The sequence below is a fragment of the Arabidopsis lyrata genome (genome assembly GCF_000004255.2).
Source record: "Arabidopsis lyrata subsp. lyrata unplaced genomic scaffold ARALYscaffold_7, whole genome shotgun sequence".
Classification (NCBI taxonomy): Eukaryota; Viridiplantae; Streptophyta; class Magnoliopsida; order Brassicales; family Brassicaceae; genus Arabidopsis; species Arabidopsis lyrata.
Window position 1 is genome coordinate 15,128,177 of NW_003302549.1, and position 26,465 is coordinate 15,154,641.

General features: G+C 31.5%; 1 protein-coding gene, 3 long non-coding RNA genes and 1 pseudogene across 7 annotated transcripts; 3 read left to right on the forward strand and 2 right to left on the reverse strand.

The window, feature by feature from the left end:
* The first annotated feature begins 2,761 nt into the window (after positions 1-2,761).
* On the forward strand, positions 2,762-3,858 carry LOC110226684. Of its 2 annotated transcripts, XR_002330620.1 has the most exons (3): positions 2,762-3,071; positions 3,162-3,262; positions 3,341-3,858. It is a non-coding gene; the product is annotated as an uncharacterized LOC110226684 (long non-coding RNA). The 2 variants fall into 2 exon arrangements; XR_002330619.1 differs by having other exon boundaries at positions 2,762-3,262.
* A 2,186-nt stretch (positions 3,859-6,044) lies between these two features.
* Positions 6,045-9,619, forward strand: LOC110226512 (annotated as a pseudogene).
* A 2,435-nt stretch (positions 9,620-12,054) lies between these two features.
* Positions 12,055-17,362, reverse strand: LOC9304441. Of its 3 annotated transcripts, none has more exons than XR_002330623.1 (4): positions 16,868-17,362; positions 16,727-16,770; positions 16,139-16,210; positions 12,055-12,273 (listed from the first exon to the last, which is right to left on the reverse strand). It is a non-coding gene; the product is annotated as an uncharacterized LOC9304441 (long non-coding RNA). The 3 variants fall into 3 exon arrangements; XR_002330625.1 differs by lacking the exon at positions 12,055-12,273 and adding an exon at positions 12,292-12,994; XR_002330624.1 differs by lacking the exon at positions 12,055-12,273 and adding an exon at positions 14,652-15,230.
* A 676-nt stretch (positions 17,363-18,038) lies between these two features.
* Positions 18,039-19,792, reverse strand: LOC110226685. The gene is made up of 3 exons (XR_002330621.1): positions 19,227-19,792; positions 18,426-18,709; positions 18,039-18,331 (listed from the first exon to the last, which is right to left on the reverse strand). It is a non-coding gene; the product is annotated as an uncharacterized LOC110226685 (long non-coding RNA).
* Positions 19,793-23,343: 3,551 nt separating this feature from the next.
* LOC9304442 lies at positions 23,344-24,487 on the forward strand. The gene is made up of 5 exons (XM_002868324.2): positions 23,344-23,523; positions 23,623-23,887; positions 23,962-24,058; positions 24,158-24,282; positions 24,371-24,487. Exons 1-5 carry the CDS (start codon positions 23,344-23,346, stop codon positions 24,484-24,486), a joined length of 783 nt encoding a protein of 260 aa, XP_002868370.1. The 3' UTR covers position 24,487.
* The last annotated feature ends 1,978 nt before the right edge of the window (positions 24,488-26,465 follow it).

The window sequence follows — 26,465 nt, forward strand, 5'->3', positions numbered from 1 at the left end:
GAGTTTGGATAGTGTAGAAAAGTTTCTTGCTCTCATATAAAGATGCTAATTTGGTTTCCTAGCTCTTGTCTCTAGTTCTTACCGGTCGCTGCCACTGCTCTCATGATTATTGATGTCTCATGTATCTTTTTTCTGATGTGTAGTTGGATTTGCGGATCTGTATGGATTTGAAGTACAAGAGGAATCCATATGCTTCAGACATTGAGTAACTTTAAGGACGGTGAAGTCGTGCTTCTCCAGGATATCTGCAGAAAGGCAAGTGATTGAAGAATAATACAACAAAGCCTTGAGAGAATGTCATGATTATTTATTCTTTGTTTGGTTGTTCTGTTTCAGGTTGCGATTCATCTTATGGTTAACCAACTTCTTGGAGTGTCAAGCCAATCAGAAGTCAATGAAATGTCTCAGTTTTTCTCTCATTTTGTTGATGGATGTCTCTCTGTTCCTATAAACTTGCCTGGTTTCACATACCACAAAGCAATGAAGGTAAGGAACATCTAACTCAATTGTTAATTTCCGCTTTCGAGCTGGTTTGCTGAGATGCCCAAGAATGTTCTCTGCTTCTTATCACAGATGGTAAAAACCTTCACTAAACACTTTTCTTGATTTTTCAACAGGTAATAGATGAGACACTCAGGCTTGGGGGAATTGCAATCTGGCTAATGAGAGAGGCGAAAGAAGATGTCTCATACCAAGGTTCATGATAGCGTCTTTGACTTTTGACATAAGAATCTGTTCTGTCCATGCGTCGATTGTTGGAATGTTTACCATCAGCTGATAGATACTGTATTTGAGCCTCTTGTGATTAGAGGTATGGATTTGAAGTACAAGAGGAATCCATGTTAGTTTAAGCATGGGGATAGGAGGGATAGAACATCTGCAGATTTTCCAAATTCAGAGGAAGAGGCTTATTACTTGATGAGGACAGCTTTTTTTGAATCTGAAGTTGGTGATGAACTTCCATCTGAGTGTACTGCAGAAGAATCAGATTTTAGGGAAAAGTTAGAGGATGCTGAAACTGCACTATGTATACTCAACGTGTCACAAGTACAACAAGGTCTCTGAAATTTATGTCGCACCATTTGTTTTAAGTGTCGAAGACTGGTGTTCAAAAAAAAAAAAAAAAAAAAAGAGAAAGTGTCGAAAACTTTGTTTTATTTTGGTATGCACTTCTCTAGACTTTGTTTTATTTTTATGTCGAACAATATATGTATGCACTTCTCTAGACTTTGTTTTCTCATGTTAATAAATTTTAATTCATAATTATTCGTATACGTTTGATAGTTTGTTAATAATATACTATCAAATAATTTTAAACTACAAACAAAATCATGGAACAGAAATTTTTTTCTAAATATATATATATATATATATATATATATATATATATATATATATATACAATCAACAATGGAATATAAAATTAACTAATGTATCATATAATAATAAAAAAATTATACTAATGAAAAAAATTCTTGTAAAAGAAATAAAAAAATTTAAATAAATTTTAATTGAAAAGTTTTTAATGTTTTTTTTTGTTTTATTTTGTTAATTGAAAAATAGTGAAAAATGTTTAAAGATGGAACCCTATACCCTAAACCCTAAACCATTTAGGGTATAGGGTTTAGAGTTGAAAGTTCAATCTTGAAACATGATTCACTTTTTATAAATTAACAAAATAAAATTATTTTAAAATAATTATTTTAAATTTTAAAGTTAAAATCTTAAATTAAATCTCTAAACCCTAAACCCTAAACCCTAAACCCTAAATTAAAGTTAAAATCTTAATTAAATTAAATCTTTAAACTCTAAATTAAAGTTAAAATCCTAAATTGAAATTCGAAATCATAAACTATAAAACATAAATACTTGAGTAAAAAAATCTAAATCCCAAAGTTTAAACCCTAAACCCTAAACTATGCCTTAGTGTATATGAACATATAAGTTAGATAGTTGGAATACTAACCTATATTAATTGTTCTTAATTTTAAAATTTTATACTTATAAGAAAAAATATTCTAAAAATTGAAATACGTATATTGAATTTTTAAAGAAATAATTTATATTTTTTTCATTAATAAACAATTTTATATGATAATTTTCTGATTTTTTCATTATTAGCCAATGAGAACTCACCTCCCACATTGTGGGACGAATCCTACACCGTTAGATCGCGCCGACTTTGATCTGAGCCGTCCTTTCTTATTGTTGACGTGATTAATATACACCGTTGATCTGTCTCGCTGATTTGATCTGAGCCGTTCATGTTCTTAGCCAATAAGGAGTAACTACCAAGATTGCACTCTGGGCTTATTCTCCACCGTTGATGAATTTAATCCGACGACTAAACGTTTCTCCTTCTTTTCTTTTTTTTTGGTTAAAACTTCTTTTCCTTTTGGCTTTCTCTTCCTTAGTACGATCTGTTCTTAGATCTTACATCTTATGGGATAGGTTAAAACTTTCAGTCTTCTTCTTCTTCGTTGAGATAGGTGAGCTCATCGACCAACAATGGCTTCCTCTGCAACAGCCCCAAATTCGCTATCTTTCTTCTCCTCTTCTCTCTTTTTATCTTCCTCTCACCAAATCCCTGAAACCTACATTTCCGTTTCAAAATTTGGCTCCGACAAAGCATCGAAACCGCTCTCTGTTGCATCTCAGCTAGCGACTCTTCCAATCATCTCATTCGAGGGAGAGAAGTTTGGAGAGACTTATCTGGACCTCAAAACGGCGCCGGAAGATACCACGCGTGCCGTTGTCAAGGCAGATTTCAATCGTGTATTTGGGTTTACGGGTCCAGTCATCTCTGTGACGGATATCACAAGGAGGAGATTAGATAAAAAGTCAGATTTATGTTCCTGAATTTGTAGACGAAGGCGAAGAAGATCTTGGCAATTTTAAGGAACCTACGACTGATTTTAATGACAAAGTAGGGAAGAAGAGACAGAGGAAGAAAGATGAGTTTGGTCTTGAGAAGACGAAGGAAGAAGAAGAGAAGAAGCAAGATTTTGTTGAAAATTCTAGCAGAGGTTCAGGAGAAGTGGGATTCAATTACAAACAACGAGAACTCCAAGGTTTGTTTCTTTGTTTGTTGTCTGAATCTCTGGTTCCTTGTTCTGTTGTCATGATATCATAAGTTTGATTTCTCTCTTTATTGTTAACAGGATAGTTTTTTTTGACGACGCTTACATGATGAGCAGAGAGCTATCGGAAGAGACTGGAAAGGAGTCAAGTGGACTTCCTTCACAACGTTGATCGCATCTTGGTACAGTTCGTTGGAACAAAAAACTAAAACTTGTTGAGTTTTTATAGGAATTTGCTAATGAGTAAATCTGTTTTACAGGTTATGCGAGATGGAATGATTGTGCAGTCAGGAAGATACGACAAATTAGTGAGCTCCGGGTTAGATTTTGGGGAACTGGTAGCAGCGTACGAGACATCAATGGAGCAAGTTGAAGCTGGGTCGGCATCAGCCACTGCAGCAAATGTGCCAATGGCATCACCAAGAACACAGAGAAATATTTCAATAGAGTCTCCGCGTCTACCACCAACACCAAAATCTCCCAAAATACATAGAACTACTTCAATGGAGTCTCCAAGAATACTTAGAACTACTTCAATGGATTCTCCTCGTTTAGGTGAGCTAAATGATGAAAGCATCAAATCGTTTCTCGGCTCCAACATCCCAGAAGATGGATCAAGACTGATCAAAGAAGTCGATGATTTGGATGATGAAGCTTTTGATGATGATATTGTTTATGTTAGGGATGATTGTGAAGGTTTGTTAGTGGTAGATTGATAGGTATGTTTGTGGTTTTTGTAAACAATGAAATTTGAAATGGGTTACTAAACATTTTAATATTTATATTTTGTATTAATTTTAATGGTATTTTTTTTTACAAATATTCGAAATTAATTTTTTTTTACAAATATTATATTTAAATAAAAAAATAATTCGTAATTATTTATTATTTTGAATAATTAAAAAACAAACTAATAACACAAAACATTTGCTATCTTTGCTATAGGTAAAATCTAATTAACGAGTTTTAATAACATTTTTATCACGCTATTATAAACATTAACAATTGCACAGAAGACAACACTATCGTTGTATACTTAACTATTGCACAACGCAAAACCGCTATCAAAAGTGTCCGACTTTCTATAACGGGCGATGTCAGAGCGCTTAAGGAAACGCTATGGTAGATGAATAATTGCGTTTTTCAGCCGCTATTAATACCCACATTTCCTGTAGTGTATCCTAATTCGTTGATGCAAATTTCTATCCTCAGCGTAGGGACATGAACCTAGAAATAATAAGGAGTTAATTACATTTACTCCTTCTCAAAAGTTTGGAAGCTCACTTCTTGAGATTCATCTCCTTCCTTTCAAACATCATAATTTTACGTCTCATCTCGTAGATGATAGGAGAAGTCCTTTGCTCCTAGAGTTGGGGTGCTATACAATTCACAGTGACATGCAATCCATGTGGCTCCTTAAAACCTAAACCATGCATGTACAACCAGTGGACCATCTTCATATTCCTGAATGACTAAAATCTCTTCACTGATCCAAACTCGTGCGTCAAATTGTATTGACTTCCAGATTTAGTTAAAGTTTCATTGTTATTAATAAGCCGTATAGGCCAAAGTTGTATGGAATTTTTGATTGAGTTATGATATCTTATTAGATAAAGGTGAGTTATGATATCTTATCCTACCCGAAAAAAGAAATAAAATTTTACTAATCTTTTTATATAAAGTTTCAACACTCTTAACAGAGCTTGTCACATTGCAAAACTGTATTTCACGAAATGCGACAAATTTCAATTAATTAATTAGATTTTAATAAGTGTTTTACTATTTTTCAGTTTTGAAACTAAAATATGTTTATCCTTTTTATTTTCTTAACAAAAACAAAAAAAAATGATACTGAAATACATATCTACGTAAATTACAATATGTAGTATCAACATGAATGGTGCATTAATTGTAGTCATCATGTTTGAGTAAGACATTTAAGACAAGTTAATCAATCCAAAGTTTAGCTTACATAGTATGGTAGTTTAGTAGAGATGTTTTTTTTTTAATGTATAGGTGCTTTAGGGATATTTAGATAGAGTATATAAATTGAGATGAGAGTTACAACATTAATCAAACCAAATGTATTTTGACTTATCGTTGGTTAAGTTTTAAAATAAAAACTTAAAATTTTAAATTACGTAATCTTTTATATATATAATCAACTAATAATTTTTATACAATCTAAAAGAAAGAAAAAAACATAATTGGGGGTTTCAAACCCAAATATATGATAAGATTTACAGTTGGTTCAATTGAAATTCAATATGATATTTGTACAGTGGCAAAAAATTTATAAAATAATCATTTATCGATTAACCCGTATATAATTAACACACATCTAATCTAATTGATTAATAAAGTTGAGATTGTTGTCATAATCACTTTTAGAAATGAAATTAATATTTAAAAGACATGAATTTTTATCAAATCAATAGAAGTCCTATATCAACAAAACAAAAAAAAAAAAACAAAAAGTCTCTTATCAAATTTCTGTCTAACCCATTTGAGCGTATGTTATGCTAATAAAAAGTCTCAAAAAAAAAAACAGAAAAAAAACAACAAAACAAAAAAAAAAGACAAGACGTACCGTACCGTTGACACAATGCATCCGTGCATGACTTATGTCAATTTTTCCCGACAAAGCTCGTTGTGTCTGTGTACTTTCCTAACAGATCTATACAGTAATTAACAACATATCTATTAAGAATAAAAAACACATAAAATAAAGAATAAAAACCAACAGTTTAAGACAAGTATATATTATATTGGATCAAAATTTGATATTGTCTTACCTGAAATTGATTCCATCTTCTGTACAAAGGCAGATCTAACGTTGCCACAGTGCCGATTACAACAAGAGCTACAAGAGTGCATCTGGGTATTTGGTTTACGCTTTATCTCCTAGCACTCGGATTCTGCTTCATCGATCTTCAACAATGGATCATAGAAGTTTTTGCCTCTATGGGGGCGGCTAGGTTCTTGTGTTTTGAAAAGGTTCTCTAAGACTTGCTATGCTTCAATATATATATATATATATATATAGAGAGAGAGAGAAGAAATAAAAGGTGTAAACCCTAATTACCCTTTTTGTCAGAGTGGACAGGTGTCACAACGTGTTTGGACAACAAATAATCTAAAATCTTATCTTTTAGTCAATCTGAACTCTCTTCATTTCAACAAATGTAATATATGAATTTAATTATTTAATATAAAGAAATAAAATTTACTATTTATAATTTTCCAACACTATTTTAGTGTTAAAATATATTTTTCTATATATAACAAACTATTTGGATATGTATGAATTAACTGTGATACCAAAAACAAAAAAAATTCAGTTGTGAAATAGATTAATAAATTTTCTAGTGGTGAATTCTACAAAATCCAGATTGTGTGTTAAATGCTACCCTAAGAAGAAGACTTCATACGCTTGGAGATTACTGTTACAAAGTCAAGATTTGCCAAGACAAGGTCTGTGATTCGCTATTGGAGACAGTCGATGATCAACGCCAACGCTTGGTCCGATCCCTGGTTGCCTTCACATCCACCAAAACTACGATGACCTCGTAATCCAACTGTTGGTGAATGCCACATGAAACAGCTGGAACGAAACAAAAATTAGATAAGCAGTTGCAAAGGAAGATGTCGAAGAAATCTTAGCAATCAAGCTTAACCGCAATTCCAAAAATTAGCACTATGGATCCTTGGGAGACTGTGGAAGAGTAGAAATTTACTAGTGTTCCAACGAAAGAGTCTACTCTCGGGAAATGTTCTGGGCAAGCATGAATGAAAGAATGGGCCTTTAATTTCATAGGAGTACATAAGCAACAACAATCCCTTGACCAATGCGCAAAATCAATAAATAAGCAACAACATAAGCCATATATACGTTATGGTGAACCATAAGATTGGTTTGCTTCAAGTTTTCTTGCCCTCTTCCTCACTATCTCAGATTTTACGTTCTTGTTGTTTTAAAGTAGAATATTTATCTCGATCCTCTAGATTGTTATTTTCTGATATTGTATATATATATATTAATGGTTCATGTTGGTTCAATGATGATGTTTCATTTTCATGGAAGCTATCTACTAGGTTTCATGAAGTCGAGTAGATGTATCTTAGTATCTTCATCAACTACGCTTTTAGTAAATCTTAGTATCTAAGATTTTTTTGTTAAAAATCCTTTATATACATGGTATGTATATATTTAAATATAGTTATTGGACTCGAGGACTTAATTACCTTAAATTCAAAAAATGAATTGACAGCAGTATATTTCGTGATCATCTTCTTTTTTAGCCAATCTCCTTTCTTTTTGTAACATGATCACAATAGTCAATAATTTTGTCAAATGTAAACATATACTGTTGTTTTTTTTTTCTTAAATAACAAAAACCAACTATTAGCATAATATTATTAATAAATGGTATGATGGTTTTATCCATCACAAGAATGTGAACATATTAGTAAATATTATGGATTTCTCGACAGTATAACAATATTAGTGCTAGTCTTCATGGTTTTAACGTAGTGTAATAACAAAGAACTAAGCAAATATACAATTTTTACATGTTACAAACATCACAATAATTTCACAATCTAGCATTTGAGTCTGGAATTTGAGTATGTTCTCCTCCTATGACAAAGAAAACGCACACAATATAATAAATTCACAAATATATTCAGCATCGACTAGAGTTGTAAATAGCTTATAAGGTGATAGGTTCTTAATGCTCAATATATGTATACAGAAGAAATAAAAGGTGTAAACCCTAATTATACTTGTTTGGACAACAAGTAATCTAAAATTTTATCATTTTGTCAATCTGAACTCTTTATTTCAACAAATGTGATATATTGATTTAATTTTTCAAAATAAATAAATAAATTTTACTTTTTAATTATTTTCCAAGACTATTTTAAGTTTAAAATATTTCTTTCTATATGTAACATACTATTTGACAATGTATGAATTAACTATGATACAAAAATAAACTCCGTTGTGAAAGAGAGTAATAAATTTTGTATTGGTGAATTTTACGGAATCCAGATTGTGTGTTAAATGCTAACCTAAAGAAGAAGACGTCATACGCTTGGAGATCGCTGTTACAAGGTCGTAATCAAACTGTTGGAAATTATATGGTCTAAGACTCTGTGAGTGCCACATGAAACAGTTGGAACGAAACAAAAATTAGAGAGTGGTTGCATAGGAAGATATGTCGAAGAAAGCTTCGCAATCAACCTCAGACACATTTCCAAAAATTAGACATATGGATCCTTTGGAGATTGTGGAAGAGTAGGAATTCACTAGTACGTTTCAACTAAAGAGTCTACTCTGGGAAAATGTTCTTTTTCTGGCCAAGAATGATATAAAAGAATGGGAGTATACACAGGAGTACATAACGAATAAAAATTCCATGACCAATGCGCAAAAGCATTCAAGAAGCAACAACATAAGCCATACGTTATGGGGAAGACGGCCAGAGGATTGGACAAAGTGTAACAATATATGATGGATCCTTTGTCAATGGAAGATTACCATCCAAGTCAGGTTGAGTTATCAAATATTATTTGGGTACTTATCTTGGATCAGGTCAAGGCACAGGCAGAGTAACTATGAATGCTCTCGAAAAAGAACTACAACCTTTGATCATGGCAATGTAACATTGTTGGAGTAAAGGATACAAGAAGGTTATTTTTGAAGATGTGACTGTCTAGTTTTCAGTCTCACTTTTATGTTCCTTCTTTTATCATGAATGCCTTACATTGTGACGATTTAAACTCTTGACACCACTATTAATAACATCAGATGTTATTAAAAATAAATCTACTGGTGAAAAGAGTGAAAATGTTAAGAGTGATAATAGGTAGCTGCTTTTATAATGTAAGCGACGAAATTTTAAAAATAATTTTAGCATTTGATGTAATAATGGTTTGAATATTTAACTATTTTAATACATTAATGTATATATATAACATTGGTTTAGGGCTTATACATCTCGTTTCATCTCGTCATTGATTGACGCATTTTTCTATGTCGAAATTATTTATCATCTTCTTCTTACTATTTTCGATTGAGCAAGTAATACACATATAGTAAATTATTTAATTTAGTGATAACATTTATGCCGTTACATACTATATAAAAGTTAAAATCTCATCCTCTAATATCATAAAGTTGAAGAAACTGAAAATATTAAAGTCTATCTGGAATGTATATCATATCTTATATTTAAATATAATATATTTTAATATATATTTTTATTTTAATTTTCAAAAAAATATCTACATTTTAAAAACTATATGATCAAACATCCCACTACGGTTAGAAAGTTTTAGCTAAAAATGTTAGAATTGTTATTCATCACGAATTAATCAAGCACATCTAACATTAATGTATATTATAATAATTTCCATCTGTATTATTTCACATACAAGCTTTGACCGTAATTACAATGCAACATTAATGGAGTAGAGGATACAAGAAGGTTATTTTTGAAGGTGACTGTCGAATGTACTCAATGACAAAAGGATGAACTTTGGAGCCCATACTTGAATGCAAGATATTGGAAGGGGATTATTGTTTAAAATGCCCTTTTTTGGGAAAAACTTACGAAAATGCCCTTTTTTGAATAGTTTACGGATTTTGCCCTTTTTTAACACTTAAAAATGTACGTATTTAGGATTTTTTTTTCCAAAAATACGTACTTTATACCAAATACTAAACCCTAAGAACAAATGGAACCGACTAAACCCAAACATAACGAGTGAAACGCATGTTAAATCATATTTTTGGAGCATAAAAAAGGGCAAAATGCATAAACTATTCAAAAAAGGGCAAAATCCACAAATGCCCTTATGAAAAAGGACAAAATCCGTAATTTATTCTATTGGAAGACCAATTTTGACGAAGTCAAGTTTGAATGGATACCAAGGAAGCATAATCAATCGAAGATATTCTTGCAAAAGCTCATATTCCTTTTAACTCTAGTTTTCAGTCTCACTTTTATGTTCACTTTTATCACGAATGCCTTACATTGTGACTATTTAAACCCATGTTCAAAAAATTGCTAGGCGCTAGTCGGGCGGTGAGGATGGGCCTAGCGCCTAGCAAGAAAATCGGAGAATAAACGAGGATTAATCGGGGACTAGTTTTAAGACTTTTTAATATTTTAAAAATATATTAATCCATTATAAATAAGAAATTTATATATTATTGTTTTTAAATTGCATTAAACACATGAAAATAAGAAACTAAGGTCAAATTTATGATTTTTATATAAATTTTGAACATAAGTGGGATGTTTTCAATTTAGAAACAAAAAAAGAAAAAAAATGTAAAAAAAAAACAAATTGGGCTAGGCGGACAAAAATCGGATTTTTTTACCGATTTGAACAAAATCGCCGCGGTTCCCACCCAATCAGCGCCTAGACGGCCGCCTAGGCGGCTAGGCGGCCGATTTTTAGAACAGAGATTTAAACTAACGACACCATTATTAATAAAGTCAGATGTTAAAAAAACGTGGTGAAATCAGGGAAAATGTTAAGAGTGATAAGAGGTAGGTGTGTTTATAAATATTAAACTGTTTGAGTACATTAATATATAAGTGACAAAAGTTTTAAAATAATTTTAGCATTTGACATAATAATGGTTTGAATATAAAACTGTTTGAATACATTAATATATATAAGATAAATATATTGTAAGAACATATGGGTTGAATCATTAAAAATATGTGTCTATAAATTGTTTTATGAATTTTAAATTATATATATATATATATATATATATATTAGTGGGGGTGAATTGTAACACCCCGATTTCAGAAATATGGTGGTACATGCGAAGAGGTTTAAGAGAATTGATTTGACCACCTATGTCACCAAAGTGCACTTATATACTTGGTATGTATACATATTTAAACATAGTGAGTGGACCCGATGACTTAATTACCTTAAATTCATAATGTGGAGCAAATGAATTGACTATCTTAACTGTATATTTCATTTCCTTTCAATGATCATCTTCTAGTTAGTCCATCTTTTTTCTTTTTGTAACATGATCACAATAGTCAACAATTGTGTTAAAATGTAAAATAATACTGTCGTTTTTTTTAATAACAAAAACCAACTATTAGCATAAAAACTAATAAATGGTAGTATGGCTTTATTCATCACAAGAATGCATGTGAACATATTAGTGAATCTTATGGGTTCTTGATAGGATAACAATAGTAGTGCTAGTCTACATGGACCGTCGGGGCGTTACAAGATGTATCTTCATAAACTCTGCTTTTAGTAATACAAACAAACATTAAATTATATATATATATATATATATATATATATATATCTGCATTTTTTTTGCTAAAAATCTTTATATACTTGGTATGTATACATATTTAAAAATAGTGAGTGGACCCGATGACTTAATTACCTTAAATTCATAATGTGGAGCAAATGAATTGACTATCTTAACTGTATATTTCCTTTCCTTTCAATGATCATCTTCTAGTTAGTCCATCTTTTTTCTTTTCGTAACATCATCACAATAGTCAACAATTGTGTTAAAATGTAAATAAATACTGTCGTTTTTTTTTTAATAACAAAAACCAACTATTAGCATAAAAACTAATAAATGGTAGTATGGTTTTATTCATCACAAGAATGCATGTGAACATATTAGTGAATGTTATGGGTTCTTGATAGGATAACAATATTAGTGCTAGTCTGCATGGACCGTCGGGGCGTTACAAGATGTATCTTCATAAACTCTGCTTTTAGTAATACAAACAAACATTAAAATATATATATCTGCATTTTTTTTGCTAAAAATCTTTATATACTTGGTATGTATACATATTTAAACATAGTGAGTGGACCCGATGACTTAATTACCTTGATAGGATAACAATATTAGTGCTAGTCTTCATGGTTTTAACGTATTGTATGAACTAAATAAATATACAATTTTTACATGTCACAAACATCACAATAATTTCAAAATTTATTGTCATATGTTAGTGCTTGTCCTTCTTTTTAACGGCCCTCCTGAACTTGCTCCATCACCTCATTCCGCTACTTCAACAAAATGTTGTCGTTAGGCAAATATATGTTAGTGCTTTTCCTTTTCTTTGTGTGCTTCTCCAAAAAACCATTTGAGCGGCGTCCTAACCACATGGTGTCCCTTCTGAAGTAAAAGAACTAACTAAGTTCCACGATACTTGTGTTTTTTTCGTAGTTGCCCTCATTAAGTCGTTGGAGCTTTATGTTTTATATATGGAGTGACTTGTAACACTAATTTACAATCACAACTTGATTACTTGACTTCACAGACATTAAAACTTTTCATTTAATCTGAAAATGAGATGATTTTCCACGTTTGTTTCATTTTCTATGTTTCAAGTTTTGCAAAAACATTTGTTTCTCCTAAAAACACTTGTGTCATCCAGACTAAATGAGGCTTTTCATGAGTTTAAGAATGAGTTTTAAATTCATGGGCAAATAAAAGTAACTTCTAATGGTATCATCAGATCATTTGGTGTATCGTAGCACAATATCAATTGTTCAAGATTCGACATGATCTTTAGGAAGTGCTTGACCTGCTCGATCTGCTCCTCCACAGTCATCCGGATATTCGCACAAGCACTTATCCTCGTCGTCACATCTTTTAGTATATTCGTGATGCAGTCCCTAAAACATAAAAAGAGACCGTTTCGAAAATTATTTTTGTGTTAAAGCATGTTAGTTGTTAATGTGAAGAATGTGTATGCTACTTCGAAGACGAGAGTTTCTAGGTTTGGAAAATTCTTGAGAAGACCTCGCAGTGATTCGTACTCTACACATGGTACAATAGTTAACTGCATCAGGTTGTTGAATACCGGTATTGTTTCTCTGTAGTCATTAAGTTCCTGAAACAAAAACCAAGTTAACTATATCATCACTAACTAGTTGTCAATTGTCAACTTTCATCAAAAAAGATGGGACTGACCTTAAGAGTGTCACAAGACAAGTAGAGGATCTTAATATTGCATATTCCCATGAGAAGGTTTTTCAAACTATTCTTGTCTTTGGGTTCCAAAGTAAGTCCTTTTGAACATGTTACATGTATGATCTGATCAGGTGTCATTCAAAGTCCGAGACTAGCTTCAACAAGCGAATCAAAACTCACTTTATGATACTTATCCGCCTACTATCAGAATATTCTAGGTAGACCAGATTTGAATTATGAAATGACAGTGACACATTCTCATTAGCCTCATCAACATCTTCAACTGCCGCATAAATAGTTTCAGAACGAAAAAACTTCAGCCTCTTGAGGCTTGGAATAAACATGATCACGGAACATGGTTGAGGTTCCAAATAGTTCTAGTTCCACTTCAAATTAATCTAACTCTTCGAACCCATGACATCTAGATAGAAGCTTGTTAAACCTTTATACCAAATCTTGACTTTGATGACTCTTTCTATTTCCATCCTCTAATGCGAACATCAAAATCTAACGCACCACGTTTCAACACTTTGGATATCCATTTAAGCATCCAATATTGATCAACAACATCTTCACGTTTAACGTGGAATCTGTTCAATGGAGCTTGAGCTTTTGCTTTCAAAGCCAAGACATTATCCACGAAATGCATAAAAATTTTCAGAACTCTTTCTCTTATCTTTGTAAGTCATTGGAGGATGGAAATATAAAGAGTCATCAAAATCGAGATTTTGTACAAACGTTTAACAAGCTTCTATATGGAAGTCATGTGCTCCAAGAGTTAGTACTAACTAATTTGAACTGGAACTGGAACTGGAACTATTTGGAACCTCAACCTTGTTTTGTGATCGTATTTATCCCAATCCTCAAGAGACTAAAGTTTTTTTATTTTGAAACTTTTTATGAGGTTAGAGATGTTGATGAGGATAATGATAATGTCTCATTGTCATTTGATAATCCAAATCTAGTCTATCTATAATATTCTGATAGTATAGCTGATAAGTATAAACAAGCAAGTTTTGATTCGCTTGTTGAAGCTAGTCTCGGACTTCGAATGACACCTAATCAGATCATACATGCAACATGTTCAGAAGAACTTACTTTGGAACCCAAAGACAAGAACAGTTTGAAAAATCATCTCATGGGAATATGCAATATTAAGATCCTCTACATGTCTTGTGACACTCTTAAGGTAAGTCACATCATTTTAGGTAAAAGTTGACAATTGACAATTAGTTAGTGATGATATAGTTAACTTGGTTTTGGTTTCAGGTACTTAATGACTGAAGTGAAACAATACCGGTATTCATTAACCTGATGCAGTTAACTATTGTACCATATATTGATTGGGAATCACTGCTAGATCTACTCCAAAAATCTCTAAATCTATAAACCCTCGTCTTCGAAGTAGCATACACATTCTTCACATTAACAACTGACATGCTTTTACACAAAAATAAATTTTGAAACGGTTTCCTTTTATGTTTCAAGGACTGCATCATGAATACACTAAAAAATATGACGATGAGGATGGGTGCTTGTGCAAATGTTTGGATGATTGTGGGGGATTTTTTGTTCGTAATTGTCTATTATCAAGTCCGGTGAAGGTTCTGAAGATATTTAAGTTTGGTGAAATTTGTGATGACGATGAAAACATAGAGGAGCAGATCGAGCAGGTCAAGCACTTCCTAAAGACAACGCCGAATCTTGAACAAATGATATTGTGCTAGGATACACCAAATGATCTGATGAATGTCATGAGATGACTTAGTCTTTTTAGACGACTACGTCATCTACATGATCAAATGAACGTCGCTTACAACAACTTCCCCTCTTCTACAATCCCCGCTGAGCTTGATAAACTCATGGCATGGGGCTAGCTAGAAAGACTCAACCTCTTCACTTTTGAGCCAAATTTTCCAACCAAGCTTCTTCAGCTAACCTTCTAAGATGCAATGTAAGCTAAATAAATAGTAAATACTAATGCGAAATTCCAAACTTTAGGGACTCTAGCAGAGAATTTGTTCCTAGCAATCGACCGTGGAATCCGTAACACTTGATCGGGCCACAGGCTTCTGTCAAAGTTTTAAGATTCCCTCCAACTGTGGTGAGAAAGATACTTCTCCCTTTAATTATTGGTTCTGAAGAATCTTCCGTTCCTGGAAACATCACACATTACCGCATATGGAATCATAAGATCTCAGAGAAAGATTACCCAAACTATTCGACTTATGCATTGGACACTACAACGGTGAACTACTCCTCCTCTTACTTTTCATCAGCATCTTTTCATCTCCTAATCGGTTCATGAAAATTTATATCCTAAGCATATAGAGACATGAACCTAGAAATAATAAGGAGTGAAATTTTTGTAGTTCTTCTCAAGAGTTTGGAAGTTCACTTTCTGAAATTCATCTTCTTCGATTCAACTTAACGTCTCGTGCAGTAGACAGGATGATAGGAGAAGTCCTTTGCTCCTAGAGGTGGAGTGCTATACAGTCTTTAGTGACTTTACAATCTATGTGGCTCCTTGAAACACTAAACCATGCATGCACAACCAATGGACCATCTTCATATTCGGGAATGACTAAAATATCTTGACTGATGCTTAATTACTCATGTGTCACCATAATGACGACACATGGAACATGAGTACTCTCAATAATGGCCTTGTTCAGCAGTGAGTCGCTGGTTTAGTTGAACTTTCAGTAGCATAGACCGAAACCACATTCCTTTCTCATGGAATAATTCCATTCATTGTTTTAGGATATTTTAGGGGTTTTGGATTTTTTATAAATATGCCGTTTAGGCATTAATTTGTAATGAGTTTTTTCATATATTGATTGATAAAGTAACGTTGAGAATGTTCTCACATATGTGAATCACTAATGAATTTAACATTTGAAAGACATGAATTTTTATCTAATCAATTATAAGTCTCATATCAAAAAGAAAAACAAAACAAAACAAAAAATAGTCTTTTATCTAATCAATTTCTACCTAACCAACTTGACAGATATTATGCTAATTAAAAGTCGTCTCAAATCAACAAAAAAAAAAGACGTACCGTTGACAGTGTATCACTTCTTTCATGTTATCTCGACAAAGCTCGTAGTGTCTGTCCACTTTGATCACAGATCTAAAGAGAAATTTACAGCATATCTTTTAAGAATACAAAAAAACATATAAAACAAGAATATAAACCAACCAGGTGAAATCTATATTATATTGAAATCTATATCGTTTCCCTAACCAGGTGAGAATTCTTTTAGTCTAACAACTAAATCAATATAAGTTAAATGGTTTAAGACAGTACATCAAATACAATTTCAATCTATATGTATCAGATTCTAGAAGTGAATTGAATCGAACTTAAACATTAAAAAGAAGAAAGCGGCACGTCAATGTACTTTGCCATCATCACATCTTCGAGACAAATCAAATCTATTGCAAAAAAAACAAACATCACATATTGTTTGATAACAATAAACTGAACATGTTGACAAACAGAAAAACTGAACCAATACTCTTCACCCGACTTACACTCTTGTTGTATTCTAAACCCAAGCAACAAATTAACAACAATCAGTGTATATGTTTGTCCCTTCCCTAATTAAACAGTAAGAAAATAAAAAAAGTTATAGCAAGAAATTACCTTTGTGTCAAAAGGCCCTCACGTTCAAGCAGATCTCCAAGTAGCTTCAACGGGTTAGTGACAAACAAAACTCGTGATTGAGCAAACCATATAAAACAAAAAAAAAGGAATAATAATCAACCAATTAAATCGAATCTTTACCGTTAATTTCGCTAACCATATCGACAGTTTGAACCATTAGAAATTCTTTTAGCTTTTGTTTGCTTGCTTGGTCTGACAAATAAATCATAAAAAGTTAAATGGTTTGAGACAAGTATATCAGATATTTGATCGAAAATTAATAGTGTCTTGCCTAAGTTGATTCCTTCTTCTCGTACATGTGCTAGTAAAATGAGATCTTCATTACTACCATTAGGCGGCAATGTTCGTGTCTTTCCAGGATGACTATAGAACCTGATATGTTTGGCTATATATATATGTACACTGAATAAAAGGTGTCCAAAACCCTAATTATCTTTTTTTAGAGTGTGTGAGCCATGTTAGGTGTCACAGTCATGTTAGGTGTCACAACATCTTTGGACAACGAAATTTCTTACCATTTTCATTTACTCAATATATCTTATCCTAAACTCTCTTTATTTCAGCAAATGCTATATAATTATTATTATTTTTTAATTTTCTATTTTATTCCTGTCTTTCTTTTTCTTTTGCTCACAAAATGGTTTTGCCTATAAAATAGATAAATAATATGTAATTTTAATAATTTCCTAAATGATTTTAGTTTCAGAATATTTTCGTACAACAAACTATTTGAACATGTATGAATTCTATTGTCAAAAAAGGATTTAATTGTCAATTAGAGTAATAAATTATGTAGAGGTGAAAAACTGTGAAAATGTAATAATGGTCAGAATGTTAAACTGTGTGAATACATTACAATACAAAATATATCTATATCGTAAGACACAAAGTTTTATTATTAAAAGTATGCAAATATGAAAAAATTTTGAATTAAAAATATTAATATATATATCTATATATATATATATATATATTGTATCATTTTGGTTTAGGATTTATACGTATCTTTTTATCCCGTCATTGATTGGCGCTTTCTTCTTTATCGAAATTATTTACCACATTATATTTACTATCTTTTGATTGATTACACTCAAACGGTAGACATAATAATAAATTTATATAATCAAAAGTACTATGAAAAAGATAAGATCTCACCCTGTAACAATAACAAAAATTTAAGATAACAAAAAAAAAAATTAAGATATGTGAAAAATCTATCTAGAAGTTTGCTTATATTTTATATGGAAAATAAAATATAGTTTAATACAGATTTTATATTAGTTTTCAAAAAATATATATCTTTTAAAAAGTACATGATCTAACATTCTATTACAGTTAAAAGTCTCAAAGTTTTATCTTTTAAAAAAAAAAAAAAAGTCTGTTATCAAATTCCTACCTAACCAACTTGACAGATGTTATGCTAATTAAAAGTCTCAAATAAACAAAACAAAAAAAAAACAAAATAAACAAAACAAAAGAAGACAAACCGTACCATACCGTTGACACAATGCATCCTTGCATCACTTCTGTCACATTTTCCCGACAAATTAAAGCTTAAAGTTTCTGTCTACTTTCATCACAGATCTACACAGTATTTAACAACATATCGATTAAGAATATGAATACATATAGAACAAAGAATAAAAACCAACCAATTAAATCAAATCGTTTCACTAACCATATCTACATGTCCATTGGAGAGTTCTTTCAGTTTTTGTTTGCTTGCTTGATCTGACAACTAAATCAATAAAAGGTAAATACTTTAAGACAAGTATATCTGATATTTGATAGAAAATTTGATATTGTCTTGCCTAAGATGGATTCCTTCTTCCCATACATGTGCTGATACAAAAAAAGATCTAACGAAAATCAATACTGTCTTTGCCAGAATTGGAATCCTTCTTGTCGTACATGTGCTCGTAATATAATATCTTAATTTCCACCCTTCTCTCGCCTTCGGATCTGCTACATCAATCTTCAATAATGGATCAGAGAAGTCGGCTAGGTTCTTGTCTTTCGAAAAGGAGCTATAGGTCTTGCTATGCTTCGATATATATATACAGAGAAATATAAGATGTAAACCCTAATTATCTTTTTGGTTAGAGTGAATCCAGGTGTCACAACGTGTTTGGACAACAAATAATAGAAAATCTTATCATTTACTCAATCTGAACTCTCCTTATTTCAACAAATATAATATATTAAATTTAATTATTTAAAATAAATAAACAAAACTTAATTTTCATAAATTTCCAAGATTATTATTTTAGTTTTAAAATATTGTTGTCTATATATAACAAACTATTTGAAAATGTCTAAATCAACTATGAGAATTCAGTTGTGAAATAGAGTCATAAATTTTGTAGTGATGAATTTTCCAGAATCTAGATTGTTTGATGGCGAAAATATATACTCATGAGACGTTACATTCACGACACTAATGTGTTAAATGCTACCCTAAAGAAGAAAGACTTCATACGCTTGGAGACGGCTTGATGATCAACACTTGGTCCGATCCCTGGTTGCCTTCACATCCACCAAGACTACCAAGACCTCGTAATCCAACTGTTGGAAATTATATGGTTAAAGACTGGGTGAAAGCCACAGGAAACAGCTGGAACGAAACAAAAATTAGAGAAGTACTAGCTGCAAAGGAAGATGTCTAAGAAATCTTAGTAATCAAGCTCAGCCACAAATCCAAAAAATTTCCAAATTGATCCTTTGGAGATTGTGAAAGAGTAGGAATTTACTAGTGTTTCAACGAAAGAGTCTACTCTCGGGAAATGTTCTATTTCTTGCTATGAATGATATGAAAGAATGGGAGTTTACATATGAGTACATAAGCAACAATCCTATGACCAATGCGCAAAATCAATAAAGAAGCAACAACTTAAGCCACGTGAACCCTGAGATTGGGGTGTTTTGTTTTTCCTTTCCATCTTTCTCGCTATCTCATATTTCACGTTCTTGTAATTTTAAAGTGGATTATCTAATTCAATCCTTCAGATTATTACTTTTTGATATTACATTTATAAACTATTTTCCTCCCGACCGGACAACCATCATGGCGTGAACTTTTAATTAATATGTAGTTGACAAAACAAGATGAAAAATATAAATTAAAAATAGTTTAGTGTTCATACGTATTGTTTAATCTCGTCACTGATTGACTCCGTTTTCTACGTCGAAATTATTTATCACCTTCTTCTTACTTTTTTTGATTGATTGCATGCAAGTAGTACACATATCGTAAATCCTTTACTGCAGTGTTAAAATTTATGCCGTCACATACTGTACAAAAGTTAAAATCTCGCCTTCTAATATCACAAAAGTTGAAGATTACTGAAAATATTAAAAATCTATCTAGAAGCTATATTATATCTTATACGTAAAATAGAATATATTTTAACATAAATTTTTATTTTAATACTGTTAATGGATCATGTTGGTTCAACGATGATGTTTGATTTTCATGGTAAGCTATCTATTGGTTTCATGAAGTTGAGTAGATGTATCTTAGTATCTTCATAAACTCTGGTTTAATATAAATAAAAATTTATACAATTTTTTTGTTAAAAAATCTTTATATATTTGGTATGTATATATTTTTAAACATAGAGTAGACTCCAGGACTTAATTACCTTAAATTCACAAAATAAAATTGACAATCTTCACTGCATATTTCGTCCCATTTCAATGATCAGCTTCTATTTTAGTCCATCTCCTTTCTTTTTGTAACATGATCACAATAGTCAATAATTTTGTCAGAATGTAAACAAATACTGTCGTTTTTTTTTTTAAATAACACAAACCAACTATTAGCATAAAATTTATAAATGGTATGAGGGTTTTAGCCATCACAAGAATGTGAACATATTAGTGAATGATACGGGTTTTTTGATAGTATAATAACATTAGTGTCAGTCTTCATGGTTTTAAAGTAGTGTAAGAACTAAGAACTAAACATACTTTATAAACATTTTTTACATGTTACAAACATACTTTATAAATATTCATCATATAGTAATTTCACAATCTAGCCTTTGAGTCTGGACTTTGAGTATGTTCTCCTCCTATGACAATTCTTACACCAATTCCTCTTTCTCATGTACCAACTTCAACCAAAATAAAACAGCTACATTTATTTACACCTTTTCAGATTATAGTATATTATTTCGATTATGAAAAGAGTTTCTGCTTCTTGACAACTACAAAGTTAAATAATAGTAGATCTCACACAAATAAGTAAATATCTGCTTGCATTTTTTTAGTTCTTTCTCCAACTTTAAAGATTAATAACAGTAAAGTCAACAAGATTTTGAGTGTTTGCTAATCCATATATTTCCTTTTCTTTGTTTGCTTCTCCAACAAGGCATTTGTGCAGTCCTAACCACATGGTGTTCCTTTTGAAGTCAAAGAACTAACTTAGGTTCCACGGCATTAGTGTTTTTTTTTAATAGTTGCCCTCGTTAAGTCGATGGAGCTTTATGTTTTATATATTTAGTGATCTGTAACACTAGTTTACAATCACAACTTAATTACTTGACTTCAGAGACAAGAAAGTAACTTCTAATGCTATTACTTGTTGATATAGTACATGAAACACAACAACTTACGACGGATAAGCATTTAAATATGAGTTAAGAGTTCATAGATAAAAGAAACTATAGCCAAAATATAATAATAATCAGAAATGCATTACCTACAGCCACTCTTAATATAATATATGAACACAATGACCTACAACGGATATGATAAGTCGAATTGTTTGGGTAATATATATGTCTCTGAGACCTTACAATGCCTTACATTGCAATGGATGATGTTTTCTGGTGAGGAAGATACTTTGGCCCCAACAATTAGAGTGAGTGAAGTCAGTCGCATGAACATCGTCGTACCGATCATGTGGTTGATATCGAATCAAGCAACAACGAAAAAGAAGACAATTGTAGTATTTCTTGATCATTTGTATTTATTAAGCCTACCTAGCATCTTAGAAGGCAGTGCAAGCTCATGCCTGTAAGATACTAAGATGCAATGTAAGCTTAATATATATCGTAAATACTAATTGTCATGGAATCTTACATTTGTTTTCTTGTTTTGTTGTCGCTAAACTTGATTTGATATCCACCCGATGATCAATTATCTTCATTGATGTTCATGCGACTCCACTCACTTTAATTCTTGGTTCAGAAGAATCTTCCGTACCGGGAAACAACACACATTATCGCATATGGCAACGTAAGGTCACAGAGAAATATTACTCAATCGATTCGACTTATGCATTGGTCATTACGTCCGAGAACTACTCCTAATCGGTTGATGAAAATTTATATCCTAAGCGTAGGGACATGAACCTAAAAAAAAAATAAGGAGTTAAATACATGTAGTTCTTTTCAAGAGTTTGAAAGTTCACTTTCTGAAATTCTTTTCCTTCGATTCAACCGTCATAGTTTTACGTCTCATGCAGTAGACGGGATGATAGGAGAAGTCCTTCGCTCCTAGAGGTGGATCGGAGTGCTATACACTAATCCACATCCAATGGACCGTCTTCATATCCGTGAATGAGTAAAATCTCTTTACGGATGCGTACTCATGCGTCACCATAATGACGACACATGAAACATGAGTCTCATTAATGGCCTTGTGGGTAAAATATTGTAGTGACTCTCTGGTTTAGCTGAAGTTTCAGTAGCACAGACCAAAACCACATTCCTTCTCATGGAATAATTTCCTTTCATGGTTTAAGGATTTTTAGGGTTTCTATTTCGTATAATTTATAAATAAACCGGCCTAAAATGGTATGGACTTATTTATCGTGTTTTGATATTGATTAATAATTTTGAGATTGTTCTCATATGCGAATAACTGCTACAAATTAAATTAACATTGGAAAGACATGAATTTTTATGACAACACTAATTATGATTAATAATTGAAGTTGAGTGTTAATAAAAAAATATGAATTCAATTGTGAAAAAAAACATAAAGAATTCAATTGTGAAAAAGAGTAATAGAGTAATTAACTTTTGTAGCGGTGATAATAGGTAGGTGTGTTTATAATGTAAGTGAAAAAATTTTAAGAATAATTTTAGCATTTGATATAATAATGATTTGAATATATATATATAGCAAGACCCCAGTTTCAAATTATTAAAAATATGCATTTATAATTTTATTTATGAATTTATATCTATATATAATAATATTTGAGAAGTGTTTTTGCTTATGTGTCGGACTCACAGCTCTTGTTGAGCCCTTGCTTTTGTGTGATTACTTAAATGCCCTTTATTAAATTCGAATATTAATTAGTTATTTTATTAAATTATAGCATTTTTACTTTTATACGATAATGTTTACATATTCGCAACAAAATTTACATATATCCCACAAATTATCGATACTCTAATTTATATACTTTTCGAAAAATAAGAGATACAATATACTGCCCGAAAAAAAGGCAAATATATTGAATAGTCTAAAATATCCTGTATTGTTTAACATTCTTGTATATATATCAAGGCACGTTCGGTGCTGTCTCATAAGTTAACCTAATTCGCAAGATTTTCTCTACTCTTCCTTTTTTATCAATCTATATGGCGCACTTACTAGCGAATGCAGTCCGTAATTCTTTCAACACGAAGGTCGCGTACACCGACGTTTCTTCGTTGAATCCTTTTGTCCATGAATGGAGGCTCCGCGTAAAGATACTAAGGAAGTTCGTGCGATGTTTTGGTAATCATAACACCGTGGATCTAATATTAGTTGATGAAAAGGTAATGTCTGATTACACATCTAAATAGACCGTTCGACGTGTACAGAAATAAACGATTTAGTTAGCTTATATGTATAAATTTATATTATTTTGATTATAGGGCCAGAAGATACATGCTGTTATTGACGGTGATTATATCGATCGGGTGTGTCGAAGGATTACCGTAGGAGATTGGATCAGTCTTCGAGGTTTTAAGCTGACTTTGGCTTTCTATCCTTTTAGACCTGTTCCACATCGATTCATGCTTAGGTGGCAAGATACGACTGTTATGAAGAAAATATCACCTGTTAGCTCCAATAATTTTTTTTCGTTTGCATCTTTTGACGATGTGAATAGTGGTATTTTAGATCCAGCCGTCTGCGTTGGTAAGTTTGTAGATCATGTTTATCTAATATCTCGATAAAATAGTTATTAATGACCTATCTATGTATTTGTTAAGATCTGATTGGCGAAATCATTAAAGTTGGAAACCCTAAGGAAGATGGTGGTCCTAATAATGACTGGAACGAGATATATTTCCAGCTTCAAGATAAAACGTATGTTGTGTCTTATTCTATATATACGTATACATTCGTTATATACTAAAACTATATATTATATTTGACTCACATTGAGTATTTGACATAATAATGCAGGGATAATATTCTGCAATGTAGGTTACCAAAAGACTATGCCAACGATTTCTTTAACAAATGGAGGCATTGCACCGACGATATTTTGATATGCATCATGCGTTTTGCTAAACTTGAAGTTAATTCTGGTATGTATATATGTTGATTTTCGTTGGTTACTTATGTTTTTTGCATGCTTGTCTTTTAATTGTATTTGGTTTATTTTTAACGATATAGGTTCGTGGTTGGCGACTTCTGCATATACATGCACGGAGATTATGATAAATTTTCCTTGCCAAGAGGTTACTGATATGAAGCATGCAGTATTGACAAGGGAATGCATGCAGCGTTGATTACCTCTAACTAATTGTGTTATATTTGGTTTTTTTTTTTTTTGTTTATGTGTTTTTATTAAGTCACTTGAGGTATTCGATTTATTATATTTGGAACATGTTAGCATATGCGTTGGTCTTATGATATTTCTATATTAATTATAGTTGAACATGTTAGTTGATATTAACTACGTATAGTCGATTGCTTCAATTGTTGATCCGTAAAAAACAACAAAATAAAAATTAATAGAAAATAAATGCCCAAGCTTATAAGATTGTCTTTCGTCCTAACATGTGTTAGGTTAGATCTATCATCATATCAAAGTAACGTCAAAAAGGCCGTTATTGTTTTATTATTATGATATAATACATGTCATATTCCAGTATTTATTATTATAAGATAGTACCCGCAATATTCCGTACACCGGCTTTGTAACTTTATATGTTAATACACTATTAGTTTATTGTTAAAAACTTAGTGCTTAACTTCAATTGCATGTAATACTAAGATTATTGTAAAATACTCGATAACGTATATAAATTTCAGTGTTTTTGGAAAATATATCTTGAATTATTTATAATACAATCCCCGCAATATTCCGGTATTTATTATTAAAAGATAGTATCCGCCAGATCCCGTATACCGACTTGGTAAAATCTACATATAACAATATTTGAGAAGTGTTTTTGCTGACGTGTCGGACTCTCGGCTCTTGTTGAGTCATTGATTTTACGTAATTACTTAATTACCCTTAATGAAATCTAACTAATTTTGGAAAAATTAAATTGAATTTCGGAATTAACCAGAAAAAAATAATTTTGGAAACAATAAACATGATAATTAACCAAAAAAAAAAAAAAGGAACAACGAAGTACCAGTTAGGAAGCTTTAATTGAATTCATCGTATTCTTCGTCGTGTGAATATAATTCTTCTAAACGAAGACAAAACTTGAAATCCTAACATAAAGCATATATTCATAGCAATAACAGAGATCTAATAATTTAGTGATAGAATTTCACCTGTTGATCTGTCGAAGCAGAATAGTCAAGCTTCTCATAGTATCTTGCCCATGTTATGTCTTTAAGACATCAATACTATCCTGCACCCTATAATTCTAACCAATGAAAAGAACAAATATTTATTACCTTGGATACAGAGTTGACGAAGAAACCTTGGATAAAAACTCGACGAAGAAACTTGTAAGTGTTAATGTATGATGAAGCTTCCATGAACGTGAATTCGTGATAATAATGAAGAAACGTGTGAATGGAGACGGTTGATGGGTTTTTTTTTTTTTGTTTTTTTTTTTTTTTTTTTTTCTTTTTTACCTTTTGTGTAAACAGATCTGTTTCATAATTTAAATTGAATTTTGGAATTAACCAGGAAAAAATAATTTTGGAAACAATAAACATGATAATTAACCAAAAAAAAAAAAAGGAACAACGAAGTACCAGTTAGGAAGCTTTAATTGAATTCATCGTGTTCTTCGTCGTGTGAATATAATTCTTCTAAACGAAGGCAAAACTTGAAATCCTAATATAAAGCATATATTCATAGCAATAACAGAGATCTAATAATTTAGTGATAGAATTTCACCTGTTGATCTGTCGAAGCAGAATAGTCAAGCTTCTCATAGTATCTTGCCCATGTTATGTCTTTAAGACGTCAATACTATCCTGCACCCTATAATTCTAACCAATGAAAAGAACAAATATTTATTACCTTGGATACAGAGTTGACGAAGAAACCTTAGATAAAAACTCGACGAAGAAACTTGTAAGTGTTAATGTATGATGAAGCTTCCATGAACGTGAATTCGTGATAATAATGAAGAAACGTGTGAATGGAGACGGTTGATGGGTTTTTTTTTATTTTTATTTTTTTTTTTTTTTTACCTTTTGTGTAAACATATCTGTTTCATAATTTATCGGAAAAAGAATTATACCAAAAAAAAAAATCGGAAAAGGAAAATATTTATTATAATATTGATATATTTAA

Excerpts from the sequence above, each read along its gene's own strand:
- LOC9304442 (XM_002868324.2), top strand. The coding sequence starts at position 23,344 with ATGGCGCACTTACTAGCGAATGCAGTCCGTAATTCTTTCAACACGAAG. Across the intron at positions 23,888-23,961 it reads AGATCCAGCCGTCTGCGTTG|ATCTGATTGGCGAAATCATT; the intron begins GTAAGTTTGTAG and ends GTATTTGTTAAG. Across the intron at positions 24,283-24,370 it reads TAAACTTGAAGTTAATTCTG|GTTCGTGGTTGGCGACTTCT; the intron begins GTATGTATATAT and ends TTAACGATATAG.